The 18,223-nt window shown below is 33.1% G+C and overlaps 1 protein-coding gene across 1 annotated transcript in view; it reads left to right on the top strand.

Annotated features, from left to right (window-relative positions):
* The window catches only part of LOC130453097 (dopamine D2-like receptor), a 144,733-nt gene extending 130,236 nt beyond the window's left edge, over positions 1 to 14,497 (top strand). Inside the window, exons 6-8 of the mRNA XM_056792694.1 lie at positions 5,305 to 5,516; positions 9,759 to 9,968; positions 14,454 to 14,497. Of these exons, the coding sequence (XP_056648672.1) occupies positions 5,305 to 5,516; positions 9,759 to 9,968; positions 14,454 to 14,497 (466 nt within the window). The remainder of the gene's footprint in view (positions 1 to 5,304; positions 5,517 to 9,758; positions 9,969 to 14,453) is intronic.
* Positions 14,498 to 18,223: the final 3,726 nt, after the last annotated feature.

Here is an 18,223-nt window from a genome sequence, read left to right as displayed (position 1 = left end):
ACTGTGTATCTAATAAATTTATGTCAAGCTGGAATAAATAACCTCTAATACTAAATGTTTCTGAAAACACATGTTGCATCTTTATCTAATCTAAGCTTGAATGTTACATGAACAACATCCATGCACTGGTTGGCGATTAAATAGGAAAGCGGTTCGTTTAGAGATGCAATTCCCAGAAAAACACATAAATGGGGTTAGTGTAACTACGAACATAAAACACATACTTTGTTACGGAAACAACATAAAACTAGATGAGAGCACCTCTATCAATTAGGTTTATGTTCAACGATATGAAATCTATATTTTATTGATGGACGTTGAATAGATCAAGATAATTAAAAGTTAGATACTCAGAGTTTGTTTTATTTATGAGATTCATCCAATATATTCATGACTGAATTTCAATCAATTCCGACGTTTTGTTATTAAAGTGTAAAGTGTGAAATATATAAAATGATCAATACTTAATACTTAAGACCTAACTTCATTTATAAAATAAAATATTATAAAAAACATCTTCAAGACAATCTTCGAAAGAAAAAAAGTTTTTTAAAAGCAGGTAGTTTTAGAGAGCCGCCCAACTATCCTGTATCATGTAAGGGTTTGTTAATTACTTGATCAAAATAATAACAATCCAATAATGTAAATATAATCATACCCTGTACGCTACTTTGCATTTATATTCTCTGCATACACTTAATGAATATTTTATGGTTTTTTCTGCAATACGACATAAAGTAACTGCTGCGGCATTCGCTAATGAGAAAATCTTCATTGCTGGTCACGCACACTTGTATTTTTTCAGTAAACTTGATTAGCGGATATATTTGAAGGGCGTTTTTAATGGCTGAGCCACGACCCATGAGAATTTCATTTAAAAAGCTGGGTTATTCTTCTATTGACAAATGTTCCCATGAAACGCTATAAGCATAAAATTAATAGCTAACACATGGAATTTACAGAAATAATACTTAGTATATTCTACAATAAGCGTATAATGAAGTTTATTATTCACAAGAAGAAGAAATTTACAACACATATATAAAAATAGAACGTCAAGAACGGTCTCAAGTCCGAACGAGGATTGTTAAACCACTCTGATGAGACGGAATAACGTCGAAACTGGTCAGTGGTTACGAAACCCTTCTTGCAGCTACGAGAAATTGGGGATGTTAATATCGACAAAATGGTCGATTGACATCAAGCTCTTCAGAGGAGATTTAATTCAATATTCGTTGAGACATTACCCAGAAAATCACTTATTTTTTCCTTTGAAATTCCATTGTATCAAGATCCGTTTCGCGAGCTTGTTCTTAGCAGTACGAAATATCTGATTGGACGACACAAAAATCAAGTTAAAATTATTCAAATGTGAAATTTAGTCGTGTCTATAATCGGAATGGATAATCTATACCCCAATTTATGGAAAATAGTAATTTTATACAACGATACTGCAAGGTTCGCAACTTAGCTTATCTTCTCATGCATCGTGAAAAAAGGTTGAGATATCTGATGAGAATTGTTGACACCAAAGCTTCTTTTATTTCCAAATACATGTGTCGAGTCGTTGAGAAGAAAAATTTCACAATATCTTCATTATCGATCATGTGATTACTAGGAAATAACAAATAACAAAAAAGGGTAAATTATTGAAGCATATTTCGGAATAATTGTCTATCAATCCAGCTACCCAGAGTTAAAAGTTTTATTACTACTGTACTTATTCTTAATATACAAAAAGAATTGGTTCCTGTCATCATATATTAGTCTACAAATTCTAAATTTCTGTTAAGCTATTTACATTTGAAATTATAGTGTCGTATGTCCCCAATTAAGCCATATTCATGGAATCAACTGAAACCTTTCATGAATATTAAATCCATACGAGATGTTACAAAACGAGTTTGATATGATATTCAACTAACGTTAATTGTACAACTGAATTCATTCCACTGAGATGTTGGATGACAAAGCAACTAATAATGAGGGTGGAAGGATACTATATGTCAGTGAAAATGGATACGCTATTTAAAATCTGATATTAATTGATGATGATGGTCTTTGTTCTCAATTATAATGTCTCTCATAGTTTTGAAATCCGTCTACATCTTGTAAATGGCTTAATTTGTTAGGGAATTATTGGAATAGCAATTTCATTAAAAAAGACTATTGTATAGTCGCCATTAATAGTGTTCTTAATAAAGTAAATGCCGTCTTTCAATAAAGTCAACATTAAATATAAAGTTAGCAGAACATTGTCTCATTCGACATATAGCCAAACATTAATTATATATTAAGTTTAATATACGAAAGTAAGAGTGAATTATGCAACGGTTATAAGATAATTGGCACCTAATATATTTCGCATCCGTTAACCGTCACTTTTCACTGTCAACGGAAGCTCATGGCCTCGATTGTGAGAGAGACTAGCCAACACTGACTGGTGGGTGGCGTCCTGATTTTACGAACGAGCGTCACTAACCTAAAATTTTGGTTAGGTTGCTGGAAAAGCCTTATCAGTGAACCAGTTCAAATTTGATGTAATATGGCGTGTAGCTTCATTCTCAATCCACCTCTGGTCATTTGTGATAGCCATTTTGACATCACTGCTACATGCTTGCTTGCTTTCATCATTACATAACTCGACTTGATAATTCAAAACGCTTAGGTAAAATGTGTAGTACCTTGGAGACATTCAACAGTTCAAGAAAATCAACGACGGTTTCTATCTTATGCGTTTTCAAACCAGCTGCAAACTCATGGTGTTGATTTTTTACGCGGGATAAAACAAATGGAACACCTTTGTTATCATTCAATTCGCATGAAACAATTGAGGTGGAATTGTTTTCTGATTCCTCCAGTACTCTAATTGGTTCACATTCTGCTTCATATTCCTCTTTCTGTCGAGTATCCAAATCGGTTAATCGATGCTGAATCATATTTTGTCTGATATTTCTTATCGTTATATATTATTTGATATTTTTCATTAGCCGATCAATGGATTGAATTACATTTTCCATAAGTAATATTCGATTATATTTTTCGCAGTCTTCTTCTTCTTCTTGTAGTAGGACGAGGTCCTGTCAGGTCTGTCATCTGCCCTCTTGTGATGCCGATGTCCAGCTATCGTACCAGCGTTTTGGGGGCCTACCGATTGGGCGTCTTGTGTCTGGTTTCTGTGTTTTGGCCCATTTGGCAATCCGTTCTGGAGCCATTCGTTCTACATGGTCTCTCCATAGTCGGCGTCTTGCTTTTACCCATCTAACGACATCTTGTACTCCCAGTTCTCTTAAGGTATCTGTGTTGGGTATTCTATCGTGGAGTGTGGTACCCTTTATTGTTCGTAATATCTTCATCTCTGCTGTTCTCATTTTTCTCTTTGTTTGTGTTGTGTCTGCCCTTGTTTCTGCGGCATAGGTTAGTATGGGTCTGATACAGGTCTTGTAGATTCGCGTCTTACTTTCTATGCTCATATATTTATTTCTCCATATAATGTCCCGTAAATATTCCGATATTCTAGTTGCTTTCTTGATCTGCTTATCTACCTCGTCCGTTATGTTTCTGCTGCTCGTTGTTTCTACGTCCAAGTAGTTGAAATTCATTACTTGCTCTATAATGCGCTCATTTACTACCAACTTGCATTTTATTGGGTCTTTGGATATTACCATGCTTTGTGTTTTCTCGCGTGAGATTTGCATGTTAAGTTTCTGTGCCAGGTTAAATTTATGAAGGAGGCGTTGTAGATCGTCTTCATTTTCAGCTATAAGTATAGCGTCATCTGCGTAGCAAAGGATTCTCAGGCGACGGTTATTCATTTCGAATCCTGCATTAATTTCGTTTACGCTCTCAATTATTTGGTCCATTATTACGTTGAAAAGGCATGGGCTGAGGATTCCTTTGCGCTGTTCTTTATGTTATTCTTTAGTTTCTCCCAGGCGGCTTCTACGTTGTCGGTTTCTTTTATAGGGTTTTGGACAATTTTTTCGCGGAGTCTGTTTCTCATAGAGGTATTTAATGCTTTCATCCTTAAGCGACTCTATATTAAATTTCAATACGTAATTGGGTGTTTTTCTTTTCTTTATTATGTGGGATACGGAGTATTTACACAATACTAAACCGTGTTGTGTGCCGATATTTGCCGATGTTAATACCCGTACGTCAAGTATCTGGGAGGGGTGGACTTTCCTGTTTGTAATTATGTAGTCAATAGTTGATTTTTGGCCTCTCGTGTTAGCGAAGGTGTACTTTTGTTGTTCCTTATGATCAAAATATGTGTTGTTGATACGTAATTCGTTGAGGGCGCATATATCTATCAATATATCTCCATTATCATTCACTGCTTCTTCGTTGAAACTATGCATGATTCCTGGGATAACTGTGTTTCCAATTCTTGAGTTTAAGGTGCCCATAATAAACACTTTGTCTTTACTGGGTATTTTGTCTAACGTAGCTTGCAAGGCATCAAAAAAAGCTTCCCTTTCTTCTTTCGGTTTGCTTACATCCGGTGCATATATACTTAGTAGGTGTGTTCTTTCGTTGGCCAGCTCTACTGTTATCTGTATGATGCTATGACTTATATACTATACTTCCTTAATATCTTTTTCAAATTTTTTATTCACTAGTAACCCTACTCCTCCCCGTACTCGCAAGTTCTTGTCGACTCCACTATAAAAAAGTATGTAGTTTTGGTACCTTTGACTGCCATTGTCTTTCTTCTTGGTCTCTGAAAGTGCGCAGAAATCTATTTTGTTTTTCTCTATTTCTAAGACCACCTCATAGTCTTTGTTGCTCCATGATGTAATGTTCCAACTTCCGAGTCTTACTATGTTTTCTTTCCATATTCGTTTTTTCCGTTTTCGTGCCGTGTCGTCGTCAATGCTCCGTCCAGTTTCCGAGGCTAATGTGACAGTTCTGTGAGCGTTTTTTCTTTTTACGAGGGGCAGGTTGCTGGCCTCACCCCTTAACCCTCCTCCTTTATCCTTGCTTGGGACCGGCAATGATAGTCAATGGGCTACTCAATCCACCCATCAACCACCCTAGGCGGAGTTATTTTTCGCAGTATGAATATAAATGTAATAACTTTATTTTATAAGTAATTTGCTTTGCTATATGTAAACAATTTTTAGAATCATATTTTGCATTTAGTTTTCAACAAGCTTCCGTTCCCCTATCTTACGTATGTGGAAATTGAAATCTGCCCTTGAAATATTTAAAATTTTTAAAAAATAACAGTAGTCAAATATTTATTAATATTTTTTTTATCAAATATGATGAAGTAATTGAAAATTAAATGCGTTGTTTCAGAACGATGCCTAGAATCATGAGTTCAGCGTGTCCAAAAAATGAAGCATCCTTCTCGCCGACAACGGGTTCTACGGGATCTAAAAAAGAAAGAAAAGCCACAGCCGCGGCCAGATTCACGATATACAAGGTTAATAAAGCGAGCAGAAAAAAACGAGAAAAATCGTCAGCGAAGAAAGAAAGAAAAGCTACGAAAACTCTAGCTATTGTACTTGGTAAGTGGTCATAAATTTGAAAACATTCAGTATTATCATTGATAATAATTGTCTCTCAATTCAATGAAACCGGTTTTACATACCTTACAAATGTCTACCTTGATGGTAGTTTCTATACGATTTTTCAGTTCAATCAACGTTGTTGGTGAAAAAGCGATATAAACAGTGTCCCTCACAAACCCCTACAAAAAAATCACATAAAATAAGATCCGGTAACATTGTAGGCCAGTGATATATTATCAAGTAAAGTAACCAGTAGCTCCGGTGCCAGTATAGATCCATGAGCGACCCCTGCGGTAATTAATCTAGTCACCTGTCCTTCTGTCCTCCACCACTTGAGTCTCGGATCCCCAAGCAGTATTCAATTGCCTCTAGAATATACACCCACCTGACCGAGTTGAAGACATTGTCTGTCCAATTCCAAAAAGGTGGTTTCGGTAATTTAAGGGTGTACTATTCGTTACTATGTAAACGAACTAGGTTGAGTGCAAATATAATGTTTTAATCCAAATTTCAGACCTTAACGGATGGTATCAGGAGCTTTGCAGATTACCTGTGAAATCTCCTCAGAAATAAAAAGCAATAATATGACTATTTCTATACAAAAGCTATACGACTTTTCAGAATAGAAAAAAATCGACGGCGAGTTAAAAAATACAATAGCATGAATTCTTTAGAAACTCGATTTATCGTAAATTCCTCATATTTTCAACGCCTCTATACACAATACAAGACCGATTTCTCGTTTTATATTGTTGAGAATTGCACTTTATTCAAGCTAACAATTTACAAGATCTGTTTCGTTTCAATTGAGATACTGAGTCACTTCTTAGAAGGAGAAATCGTGTCCATAAATATGTGAAAATGTTCCTATTGGGGATTTTTATAACAATCTCGAATTAGTCCACAACTTATTTCGAGAAAATAAGCAATAATAATTATATATAAATAAAAGACGAAGAACATTTTATGAATATTTTCTTTCTTCGTTCTCTGAGCAAATGGCTGTTTTACATGAGGTAGGTAGCTAGCCTTGCCAAACAACCCTCCTCTTTTATCCGGGCTTGGGACCGGCAGCATGGTCGTTGAGCTACTCAATCCGCCCAACGGCCATACTGGCAGAGTTTACAAAGTCGTGAGGAATAGGACAAATATGGAAATACAAACGATTAAGAGACAATTCTGGGAGAAATACTCATCAGACATGGAAAACGACTTATATGGGGGACAAAAAAAAGATCTGGAATATGATAAGGAACATCAAAAGACCAATCAATGAATACATCCACACGAAAACAATAACGTTAAAAGAAAGGGAAAGGTATTTCCATGAACTCTACGGTGACATAATAACAAGCCAATCCACAGAACAGAAACAAGAAAATATATCTGAGGAAGGAGAAGACATCCAACAGCAATTAATATCAAAAGACAAAATTGAAGCAACAATGCGCAAGATGAAAAATAGGAAATCACCAGGGCTGGATAACATTAATAACGAGCTTCTTAAATATGGTGGCAATGAATTAATAGACCAAATGCATGTCACGTTCAACAAGATATACGACCAGAGAAAAGTACCAGAGGAATGGAAAGTAAGCATCTCCGTCTTTAAAAAAGGGGAAAAGAAAGATCCAAATAATTATAGAGGGATCAGCCTCCTAAGCACGACTTCAAAATTACTAACAAAAATTATTGCAGAAGAAATCTCAAGTAGCGGCATGAGCGAAGAACAACAGGAATGTAGAAAAAATAGATCAACCATAGACGCTATATTCATCTTAAGACAGATTGCCGAAAAGGCCATAGAGTACAATAAAACCGCGTTTATGGGCTTCATAGATTTAACAAAAGCATTTGACAGAGTGAGATTACATGACGTCATTGAGCTACTAAAAAAACGAGGCGTAAACCAAAGGACAATAGACATAATTCGGGACATGAACAACGGAAATAGCACATATGTAAGAGTAAACAACGAACTCTCCAGTAAAATGCCAGTATCAACAGGGATCAGACAAGGAGATAGTCTCAGCCCAATACTCTTCAACATTATAATGGACGAAATCATAAAAGAAGTCAAAACGGCAGGCAGAGGATACAGAATGGGAAAACATGAGTTTAAGATAGTTTGCTACGCTGATGACGCGGTTGTGATATCTGAAGATGAGGATAATCTGCAAAAACTGCTACACAGATTTGAAACAGTTGCAAGAGAATTCAATATGATCATATCGAAACAAAAGACACAATCCTTGACAATAGCGAGAGAACCAAGAAGATGCAAACTGGCAATTTATAATAAAAGTGTAGAACAGGTTATGTCTTTTAAATATTTAGGGGTTAACATCACGAGCAATAGGAACTTGAAACAAGAAGTCAAAACGCAAACAACAGCAGCATCTAGGATATCAGGATTCCTTCGAACCGTGATATGGAGGAATAAATTTTTAAGTATCGAAAGCAAAACACGGATATATAAAACTTGTGTCAGACCAGTAATGACATACGCCATAGAAACGAGGGCGGAGACTGCAACTACTAAACGGATTCTTAGAACAACCGAGATGAAGACATTACGCTCAATCACAGGGAAAACAGACAGAAGAAGAGACAGAATAAGGAGCAATGAAATCAGAAGAATGTGTGACGTTCCGGATATAGTGAGATGGACCAGAACTAGAAGAAGAGCATGGAGAGATCATGTCAATAGAATGAACAACGATCGACTGGCGAAAATCGCAAAGGAAGAGAGACCCAATACAAGTAGACCGCCTGGAAGACCACCAAAGCGCTGGTATGAGAGCTGGTCCTCGCAGTCAACTTAGGCTGCCTCTTTGAAAACACAAGACACAGTCTTAAAATAAGAAGAAGAAGAAGAAGAAGAAGAAGAAGAAGAAGAAGAAGACATTTCATGATGTAAAGCTTTACTGAGCCCTCCTCAAAGCTTTAGAGCGTCCAATTTTTGAATAGGTTAAACATGGTATTTATTGTTATTTGGAATTGAAAGCAGCGAATTTTTCCGAAAACTTTTGTTACATAACATTACTTGAAAAATTTGCAACAAGATCTTGTACCTGTATCAAAGTTTATTCGTTTATCATGATGAAATTACTCATTTGCAAGTATTGTCTCGAAAAATTACGTAATTTCCAATTCAATATTGGGATGAAATTAAAAGGGGACGAGACAATTACGAAACGAACGAACGAAAGTGACTGAGAATAAAATTATAAATTTGTAGCGATAGAAACTCAAAAGGTAGAACGTCAACATCAAATGATATTATAAGCATGATTAGGATTTATTGTTAAACAAATTTCATACTACTGCTTCAGAATATTTCTAAAAGGGATTGACACCTTTTTATGTCCAATTATAGCATAGACTATATACCAAAAAAAACAACAATATTTTTAATAGTTTAATAGTATTATCTAAATTTTTTGTTTATATAACTATATATAACGTTAGATATAAAAAAACAATCTCATTCACATTGGTGTTTTGCTTGAACAATTTGTTTGAGCTATGGTTGCAATAAGCATGGATACTATCCAAAAATTTCTTTCTACTATAATATATATATATATATATATATATAGACAAGATAGAAATTGATAAGTTCGAATGTTTGGGAGGAAAATGTTATTACGTGTCTTCAGGGCTTGGTTTTCTCTCTGGTTTATCAAACTCAAAACATTTACCATTCCGAATAAGAACCCTCCTTTATCTCTGGCCTGTTGACCCCACTAGTATAGAATCTAGCTATTGATACAACCGTTTGCATTCACTCTTTTTATTGAGTTTCTTTCTTCTTTTTTATCTTAAGCGCAGGCTATCCAGGCAGTCTCTCCTTGTTCCGACGAATCTATGAAGCACGCTATTTAATTTTGGAGATAGAGGAATATCTAAAATTGGTTATGGTCCGTATTGTTTTCCAAAATATTCTCCACTAAGATCAATAGACTTTTGCAGGCATTTAAATCAATTGTCAGAATTTTTTTCTCCAAAACATATGATTTAAACGCATCTTTGGATGTAGAAAAATGTTGTTCTAGCAAATTATTTTTAATCTGAAGAGATCGTTGTGTGCCAAACAAGGACTGTACTGCGGATGGCCCAGTTCTCTTCATATGTCTTATTTATACGCAATATGTTAACATAAAAACAAAAAAAACTGATAATATAAGTATTCACGTGAATTACCCTCTTCACTAAACAATGTTATTTTTGTTTCAGGTGTTTTCCTGATATGTTGGCTTCCGTTTTTCACATGCAATATACTGAGCGCGATGTGCAGTAAATTCAACCTAGACTGTCAACCTGGCGTTGCCGCATTCCTTCTCACGACATGGTTGGGATATATGAATAGTTTCGTGAATCCTGTTATCTATACAATTTTCAATCCAGAATTTAGAAAAGCGTTCAAAAAGCTCATGTTCTTAGGAGGTTAGATAATTTTATAGTGTTAGATGAAGTTTGCATTCCAGAAACTTGAAGCGAGATCTGATAATAAACACACTTTTACTTAGATATATTGGTGAGGTAATAAAAATTATATAAGAGATGATAAAGTTGAATAGATCCTAGCAATATTTAACTAGATGATAGAATGAATTCCGTACTATGAAAGAGTCACTGATCGAAATCACGTTGTACGTGTACCAGAGTTGTATCAAAAGATTTCCCATATAAAAATAGAAAATATTCTTATTAATTTATGTATAGTTGAAAAACTTGCAATCCTGTCCTGTTTTTTGGTACAAACTTCATTTTTTTTTAATTTTTGTAAATTGCTCTACAGCTTTTGTATTCATAAGTCGGAAAAGTCTGCTCGAAATCCAACCTTGGAGGTAAAGTCCAGGCTGTACAAGTAATGGAGCATAGCAGTCTACTCACATTCCTTTACAATGTGTTTGATGAGCGACTTGGGGTCAAGCGTTCTCATGAAGAAGCACTAATTTCCCCGTCAGTCACCGTACCCTAGGATTCTGGATTGCTGATCGGTGTTTAATTGATGTTTCCCAATATCCGAGTTTATTGTTGTCCTAAGTTGTATGAAATCGACCATTTTAGTCTGAAAACACCTAACGTAACCTTTTCCTCTAATAGCGTTGGTTCGAATTCATTCGATGGCGGTGAACCAAACTGAAGCTTGTTTTGTTTGAGAGATGTAATGGAAAGCCCATGTTTCCTGCAATAATAGAGTCTAAGAAATTCTTCTTGTTGCTTACCCTCTGATATTAGTGCAAAAAATTGCGAGCTCAATCTAAACGTTGCTTATTGCGTCTATCAAAGACCAAAAGCACTGAACTGCGATAACTCATTAGCAATAAAGTTATTGACACTGATTTTGTAGAGGGCACAGTTAATGGTGAGGTTCATCTGGATCTTTTGATCAACTTCTTAGTGCCTACGTTGCAAAGACTTTTTCCTGATGCTAATCATTCTAATAATTAAACGATTTTGAATTGGAAGACGATGGGATGGCCGACTAAATTCCCCGATTTGACAATTCTCGATTACTCCTTATGGGATCATTTAAAATCTAAAGTATATTTCAATAAATCAGACATTATTGTCAAGAACATTTGATTTAATTGTAACGTCAATTGGACACATTAATATCTATCAGCCCCCTTACATGGAGATTCTTCAAAGTTTAAATCGTTGATCGATGATGTTGTTTCCTGGTTTTGATTGAAATTATAGTTTAGTTTTCATATTGACCATCGAAAACAAAATATTTAATTATTGGTGGGTTAGTTTATACAAATTTTGGCGTGTACATGTGCGCTTTCGCTAAATATACAAATATTAGTTTAATAAATGAAAGCCTTCATTAATATTATTGGAGTTATCGGGAAATAGATAGGAACATAATTTCCGTGATAAAACATGATTAATTACGAATATCAACCATTTTTCTATCAACAACGTGGTTAGTGAGTGTTTAAGCTTTAATATTGGTGTCACAAACATTTTGAAGCTTGAACAATCGAAATTAGTTTATTTGATGAATTTTTAAGCTGGATCCAAATCATAATCACGTTTTCTTTCAATACATAGAGTTTCAAATATAAAGAATGGAATGGTTATGCAGAGTGATTCATTAGAGTGATAAAGTTCGATATCCAACATGACAAACTGTTACTGACCGCCAGTATTTTCAAATAATCGTTAAGATTATTCATGTCAATCTACAGACGGTGTCGGTTTTCATATGTAAAAACTCCTAGGCCTTTATTCGTGCATATCGTAACTCTTCAACACTGATCTCTAATTCTATGATGAGTGTAGTTGCTTCGCTTTCTTCTAATCACCCTCTCTTCGTTTATTGAAGACACAGTTCGTTTTTATAATGAGAGTATGAAGTCTGATAAATATTTGAATGTGGACATATTTTGGTAAAGAAAATTTCAAAGCATCCCGTATAGTTTGTTGGTATTCAGGGAGTGCAACTTAAAAACGTTGTACTTTATGAGACCTAATAAACAAAGTTGCCTCATTTAATTGACTACCCTTGTATATTTTATGTTATGATACGATAAATTGTTCTTTCTTACGTTTTTATATACACTACAAACAAATTCATCGAGTACTTATCCAAACAAACCTTCTCAATACTGCCCTTTATCGAGAGTTTTATCTCTTCGGTCGATAAAACGTACATTGGTGTATTCCGAATTTACATAGATATATCGTCGAGACCATCAAAGTAAAACTTCTTGCAATAACGACATTAAATTCTTGATAATAGAATATGCGGATTCCCAATTCAAAATTATATTGGAAATACATTAAAGGATCTGGAACTGATAAAAAAGGACATTCGTGAAATGTTTCACGTATCTAATGCGATTCGAGAAAGATTTTACATTTCAAGTTTTTTTGGGATTGTATGAGGATTTGAGTTACCTCAACTTAAAAAAAATCCATTTGTACAAATATGTATATTCCTCTTTTGAAAATAATTTGATGAATTACTCAGAGTTTAAGGATTTTTTGCAGTAGAAGTACAATAGATTTAAAATTAATTTCCAGTCTCTCGATGTTGTTTCCAAAAAAAAAACATTGTCTCATTACAATGAATTTGTTCGATATTCTAAATATTATTTTCGAAGTGTACAATCCAATTATAATTTTTCCTATGATGGTTAAGTTCAATCTAATGTGCTGATTTTGAAAGTGAAATGAGATTAAGGTTTACCAGACATCATATAATGTTTTATTGACAAAATATTCACATGATACAATGTTTCTAGGCCTTAGATAAAATGACCCTTCCAATACCCTTATATATTTTGCTAAGTGTGACACGAATTCCATTTTATTGCTCCCGATTCTAGCTCCGTAAGTTTGCAATCTCATTGAGAAATTGGAATCTATTTTTCATGAAAATACCAACCTACCCATCTCTTACATAATTCATAACGGATCTGTGAATGCTAGAGAGCTGTTTTGATCGTATGAGCGTAAAATAATTTCATTAATTGTTAAATTTTAGGTATTGAATTTTTAAATAAGAAAAAACTGATATAAAAACTGATGTTTCGTTCTTCAATTTATTATCAAATTCTGCAGCAAAAATCCTGAAATTTTGTGATTAAATTGGTACTTTAATTAGTAATTTGTTATTAACTTTGTGTATCATGATTACTGATCGTTTTCATATTTTAACTAAAATAAATTTAAGTCTTTTAAGGCAACGGAACTCTACGTTTACTTACATTAGTTTTCTCACGAGTACTTAAGGGTGGGTACTGATTTTGGCAATGTAACTTAAAATTCTCTTCATGTCTTCATTTTTGAGCAAAATCCTAAGACAGCGTTGAAGTTAAGGTGATTGAATTGCCCTCTCTATGACACAATTTCATTTTGGGAATATGGGAATAGAATCTTTAATGCGGCATTAGAAACATACTAACAAAATGGTTTCCAAATTACATGAGGATATAAAATATTTCAGTTTAAATACGTACAGCGCAATTATTGTTTCTCATTACAATTTGTATATGTTCCTTCAAATGAGAATATTACTAAAAATATTATGCATACATGTTCTTTGATAGTACGAAGTAATTACATTTATTTTTGAAGTGTTCAATATCGTTTAGTTATATAAATTTAATCTAAGTTCTTCAAACAAATGTCTAGTTATATCAAATATCGCCTCCGTCAATGTTTATTCAATTGATGATTTTTTTCAATAATGAGTTTTTTTGTGAAATCATAATAATTTTTGATGAGAAAAATCCCAGAAAGTCAAAAGTTCCATTTAAATTTATTTGAAATATTCCAGCAAACAATTTTAATATAAAAAGCCTTAATTGAAAATATCTTGTTCGAATTTCAAGAAATATAATATTGTAAATAAGTTGTATGAGTCTACAATTTGGAATGGATGAAATAGTAAAAATACTTCAAAATACCTTAAAACAAAAAAATATTTTATATCGAGTACCTTGTGATGTTATTTACATAGGACAAACATCTCAGTATTTGATAGATAGCTTAAACGTTCATCATTACGATAACAAAAAATAAAACTGCATCAAAAAGCCATCAAATATCAAAAAACAGGCATTTAATTATAAATATTCTTGGAACAGAACCCAAAAGAAAAAAAGAAACTTTCTAGAAATGATTCACATACATCTTTATCGCTGTCTTTGGGTTCTTCCAGGGCTATCGCTCTGCCTATTATGAGAATGTTGGCCGTCTCATAGCAAGGTCTTTCCTATTATAAGAACGCATGCATTTCACTCGAATCTCAATTCCAGCACCTGTACAAGTATTCAATACCACTAGTTGTCTTTGTCTTCAATTGAAAGTTTCGTTACTTCAAATAATGCATTTTGTTCATACATTATTAGATGTGTAAATTCATGAAATAGTTGGATTACTTATAATAATTCAGTTGTGTTGTTTCAGGTCATTTTCCTCTTCAGAATGGACCAAACAGTATTACAAATTGATATGAACGATTATCTAGAGAAAAAAAAATTAAAATTATGTAAAGATTTCGATTCACATTAGTAATTATATATATAGCGTTAATTGCTAGGGAGGATTTTTATTTCAACATGATGTTTCAATCAACAGACAATATACGAGGTGTGGCTGTTAAGTAATGTGACTAGGACTGCTAAAGAAAAAGTACACACGAGCCAAAGATTAAAGACCATCAGCCGCTTAGTATGAAGCCTATTTTTTGGAATACCATGTCTACCGTGTCTGTAGATAAGCCAGCGAAGCCTTGGCATTCTTTTTGCTGTAAAAAAGCAACCCGAATTATGGGAGAAGCTTCTTCATTAAGGCAATGCTCCAGCTCATACTGCACTGTCTGTCAATTGTTAACCTGGGCCTAGGTTAACCTTCAAAAATTTTTTGGTACTTCTGGAGCCATACTCGTACATGCTTATATCGTAAAGAGTCATCTGGTTTAAAAAATATTTCATCTTCCTAGATTCGCTCGTGGGTATACCCATGCTCGATGCAGATAGGGTGAAATGGAAGCTAATTAGTACATGAATAGTACTGACAAATGCTAGAAAGCTCAAAGCACACTTAAAAGTTAATTGTGAATGAATTATTTCCACCCCAAGTTATTGAAAATATTTAAAACGAATTTTTTTCGCGTTTAACAAAAAATGGAAAATAGGAAATTAGTAACATTATAAGCATTTACTTGATTGGAACAAATAAATCATTTGATAACTGATGTACCAAAATGTTGTGATTTGCAGTACAACTCCCCATAGAAAAAACAATAATAGTTTCGGAATAATATTTGTCAAGAAAATCGGTATTCCAGCTATTGAATTCATTCCAAATAACTGACTATCTTTGTATGTAAATATAATATACTCGTACAAGCTGTTTCAGTACAATATAATGAATTAATTTCATAAAGTTACGTAAGTTTTCTTTTGTATTTTTAATACATTTTCAAAAAAAAATTGTGAAGATCCCATAAAAATCTGTAAATAAATAAAATGTATATTCATCATACTATACAGGGTAAACAAAACCGTGTAAAAAGGGTAAAAGTTATTGTTCTTGTCTAAAAGTGTATATAGAATATACCTAATATCGATCAATTGTATTATTAAACTATACTTTAGATTTTGACGTTTTGGAAATATCTTCGAAATTGTAAATAACAGGGTACTTGCATTGTTTGAGAAAAACATACTTGTGGATAGCTTATTTACAACTTTCATTATATTAATTTTTTGGATATTGAAAAATTTTATAGATAGCTTAAACATTTCAGTATGGCCGCCATATTGCGTGACGTGAATACGACAGTTAATTTCTTGATTATTCTAAAATAAGCGTTATTATTAAACTTTAATTAATCCGAAAAATGGCATATAAATCGTGTTTTGTGCCAGGGTGTGAAAATACCACGATTAAAACACTGCTCAATGTGTTTAGTAAACCTATGTCGTCAGAACTGAAAACCAATGAGAAACCCAGTACAAAGGGTTGCTTTTTCCCTGAAGGTGAACAATTGTTTATTGAAAATAAGTACGAAAATCAATGAATCAAGGAACTATCACTTGTTGAAAGTAGATGAGTATTTTCAAGCTTGAAAATGGAGAGCTTCTACGTATAATAACCAAAAATAATGCATTTTTCGGGAAAAACTTACAAAACATTTTTTGAAGTCCTTTAAAAAACCTTTATTTTCATTTTTTACGAGAGTTCCTAACATCAAAACTGAGAGAGTTATGGGGAGAATAATTTCGATTCATATTTTTGCATCGAAAAAAAAATAGTGGAAATCTCACCCTCTCTTCTCCCTCTATAAAAAATAGAAACTGGAACCCAAGTGAATTTAGAACTGAATAATAATGTAAATAAAAATATAGTGATTTCCAAAATCGAAGCTATTTTTAAAGCAAATATCTTTCTAAAAAATAAATTTTTTTAATTTAGGCTCAGAAAAGTCATTACTAACTTTGTATATAACGAAAATTGTTCAAAACACTCATATTGACAAAATATATCATGCTCAAAATTATAGAAACTCTCAAAATAGTATCATAGAATCATAGTGAACTTCTGAATGAAATGCTATGGTTTCTTTTTCACCTAAATTGTTCATCATTGCATATTAAATTTTTGCATTCCAGTAATTTATTTCAGGAAAGCTTGATAATACAAGATGATCTCGAATCTAGATCGCATGTACTTTCTAAGTAGTATATTTAATCTAAATATCGAAAAATTTGCCAAATTCATTTAATTTTTTCTACTCAGAAAATACACGACAGGAACTTATCAGCCATATCGATTCAACATTCACAACTGTAAATTAGATATTATTTAAACAATGTGTAGTGTATATTTAGATTATAAATAAAATTAAATAAGTTTTCTTATTCTAAACTTTGTATGTGTATTTCTATATCTAAACTCCTTTGTTAATTTTTTATATTCGAATCATCATGTACAATTTGTATATTTATGTAAATATATTCTTTACAACTTACAATGAACAGTATTAATAAATTCCATTAATAAGCAATGTTTATAAAAAATCCAATATGATATTGGCATATTGCTTCTATCATATTATTGAGCCCTAATTTTTTATATACATAGGCTAAGAACATCTCTGACTTTAATTCTTACGCTTATTATCCTTTAAGAACGTGTAATATTAGTATGTATGTACTGCTACTATTTTCTGTTAATAAAAAGTTATTTCTCATAATACGTGTTCGATATTTTCCCAATTGTACCATATACCATGTCCAGCTTTCCACCCAACCCATTCGAGAATAAGGCTTATGAAGGAACCGCTATTATCATCAAAGTCTTAAACATTATTTAAAAGTTTCTAGCGTTTTAATGACAACAACAAAAGGTAATAGTATATTATATTATAAGGATTAAAAGTGCATATTTTTTTACGAGCAATATTTTCAGTTGCGAGGCGGAGCGCAGCGCAGCCGAGTGAAAGCAAAATTGCGAGTAAAAATAGGCAATTTTAGTCCGTATGATATATACTATTTTTTCTTCAACCATATCAAAATTAAAATAAAATATCGATTGTGAAGTAGACGTCAGTAGGCGTTCTAATCATATAATTTTTGTAGTAGTTTTTACACTGCTTTCAAAATGAATCCCGAACACGATGAAAATATATAGTTGCCCAATTATTTTGTTTTACTATGTTTGTAAGAGATAATGTTTTTTTCTTCAAATTTCAATTAGAGAGCTCAACTGCAATTACTTTTAGTCCTAGGATTAAAAGTAGCGTTTAAAAAGTAGGATTAAAAGTGTTGCTGAGCAACAAGCAAATTTTTGTACGGTAAGGAAATTGATGGCTTTTGCACCTGAAAATAGTACAAAAATGTCAACATTTTTTGATGAAACTTATGAAACTATGGAAGCAAATAACTATCAACAACCATCCAGTGAAGAGCCTACGTGTTGGCCTTCAAATATAAACAATTATGTTATGATTTATTATCTTACTAATTGGTAATAATGTTAACTGTATATACACGTACATGAAATACTTGCTTTCATAACATCAAAATAGATCTGAATATATTTAGAAAACATCTAAACAAACTACACTAGACCTTCTCTTAAAATCTTGAAAACTAGAGATGGAATCAGCAATTTTGAACTAAGAACATAAAACAAGCAGCATGTACCGCTACATCTATGTACACTTCTTC

The sequence above is a fragment of the Diorhabda sublineata genome, chromosome 2 (assembly GCF_026230105.1).
Source record: "Diorhabda sublineata isolate icDioSubl1.1 chromosome 2, icDioSubl1.1, whole genome shotgun sequence".
Classification (NCBI taxonomy): domain Eukaryota; kingdom Metazoa; phylum Arthropoda; class Insecta; order Coleoptera; family Chrysomelidae; genus Diorhabda; species Diorhabda sublineata.
This window is presented reverse-complemented; position numbering and strand designations above follow the sequence as displayed.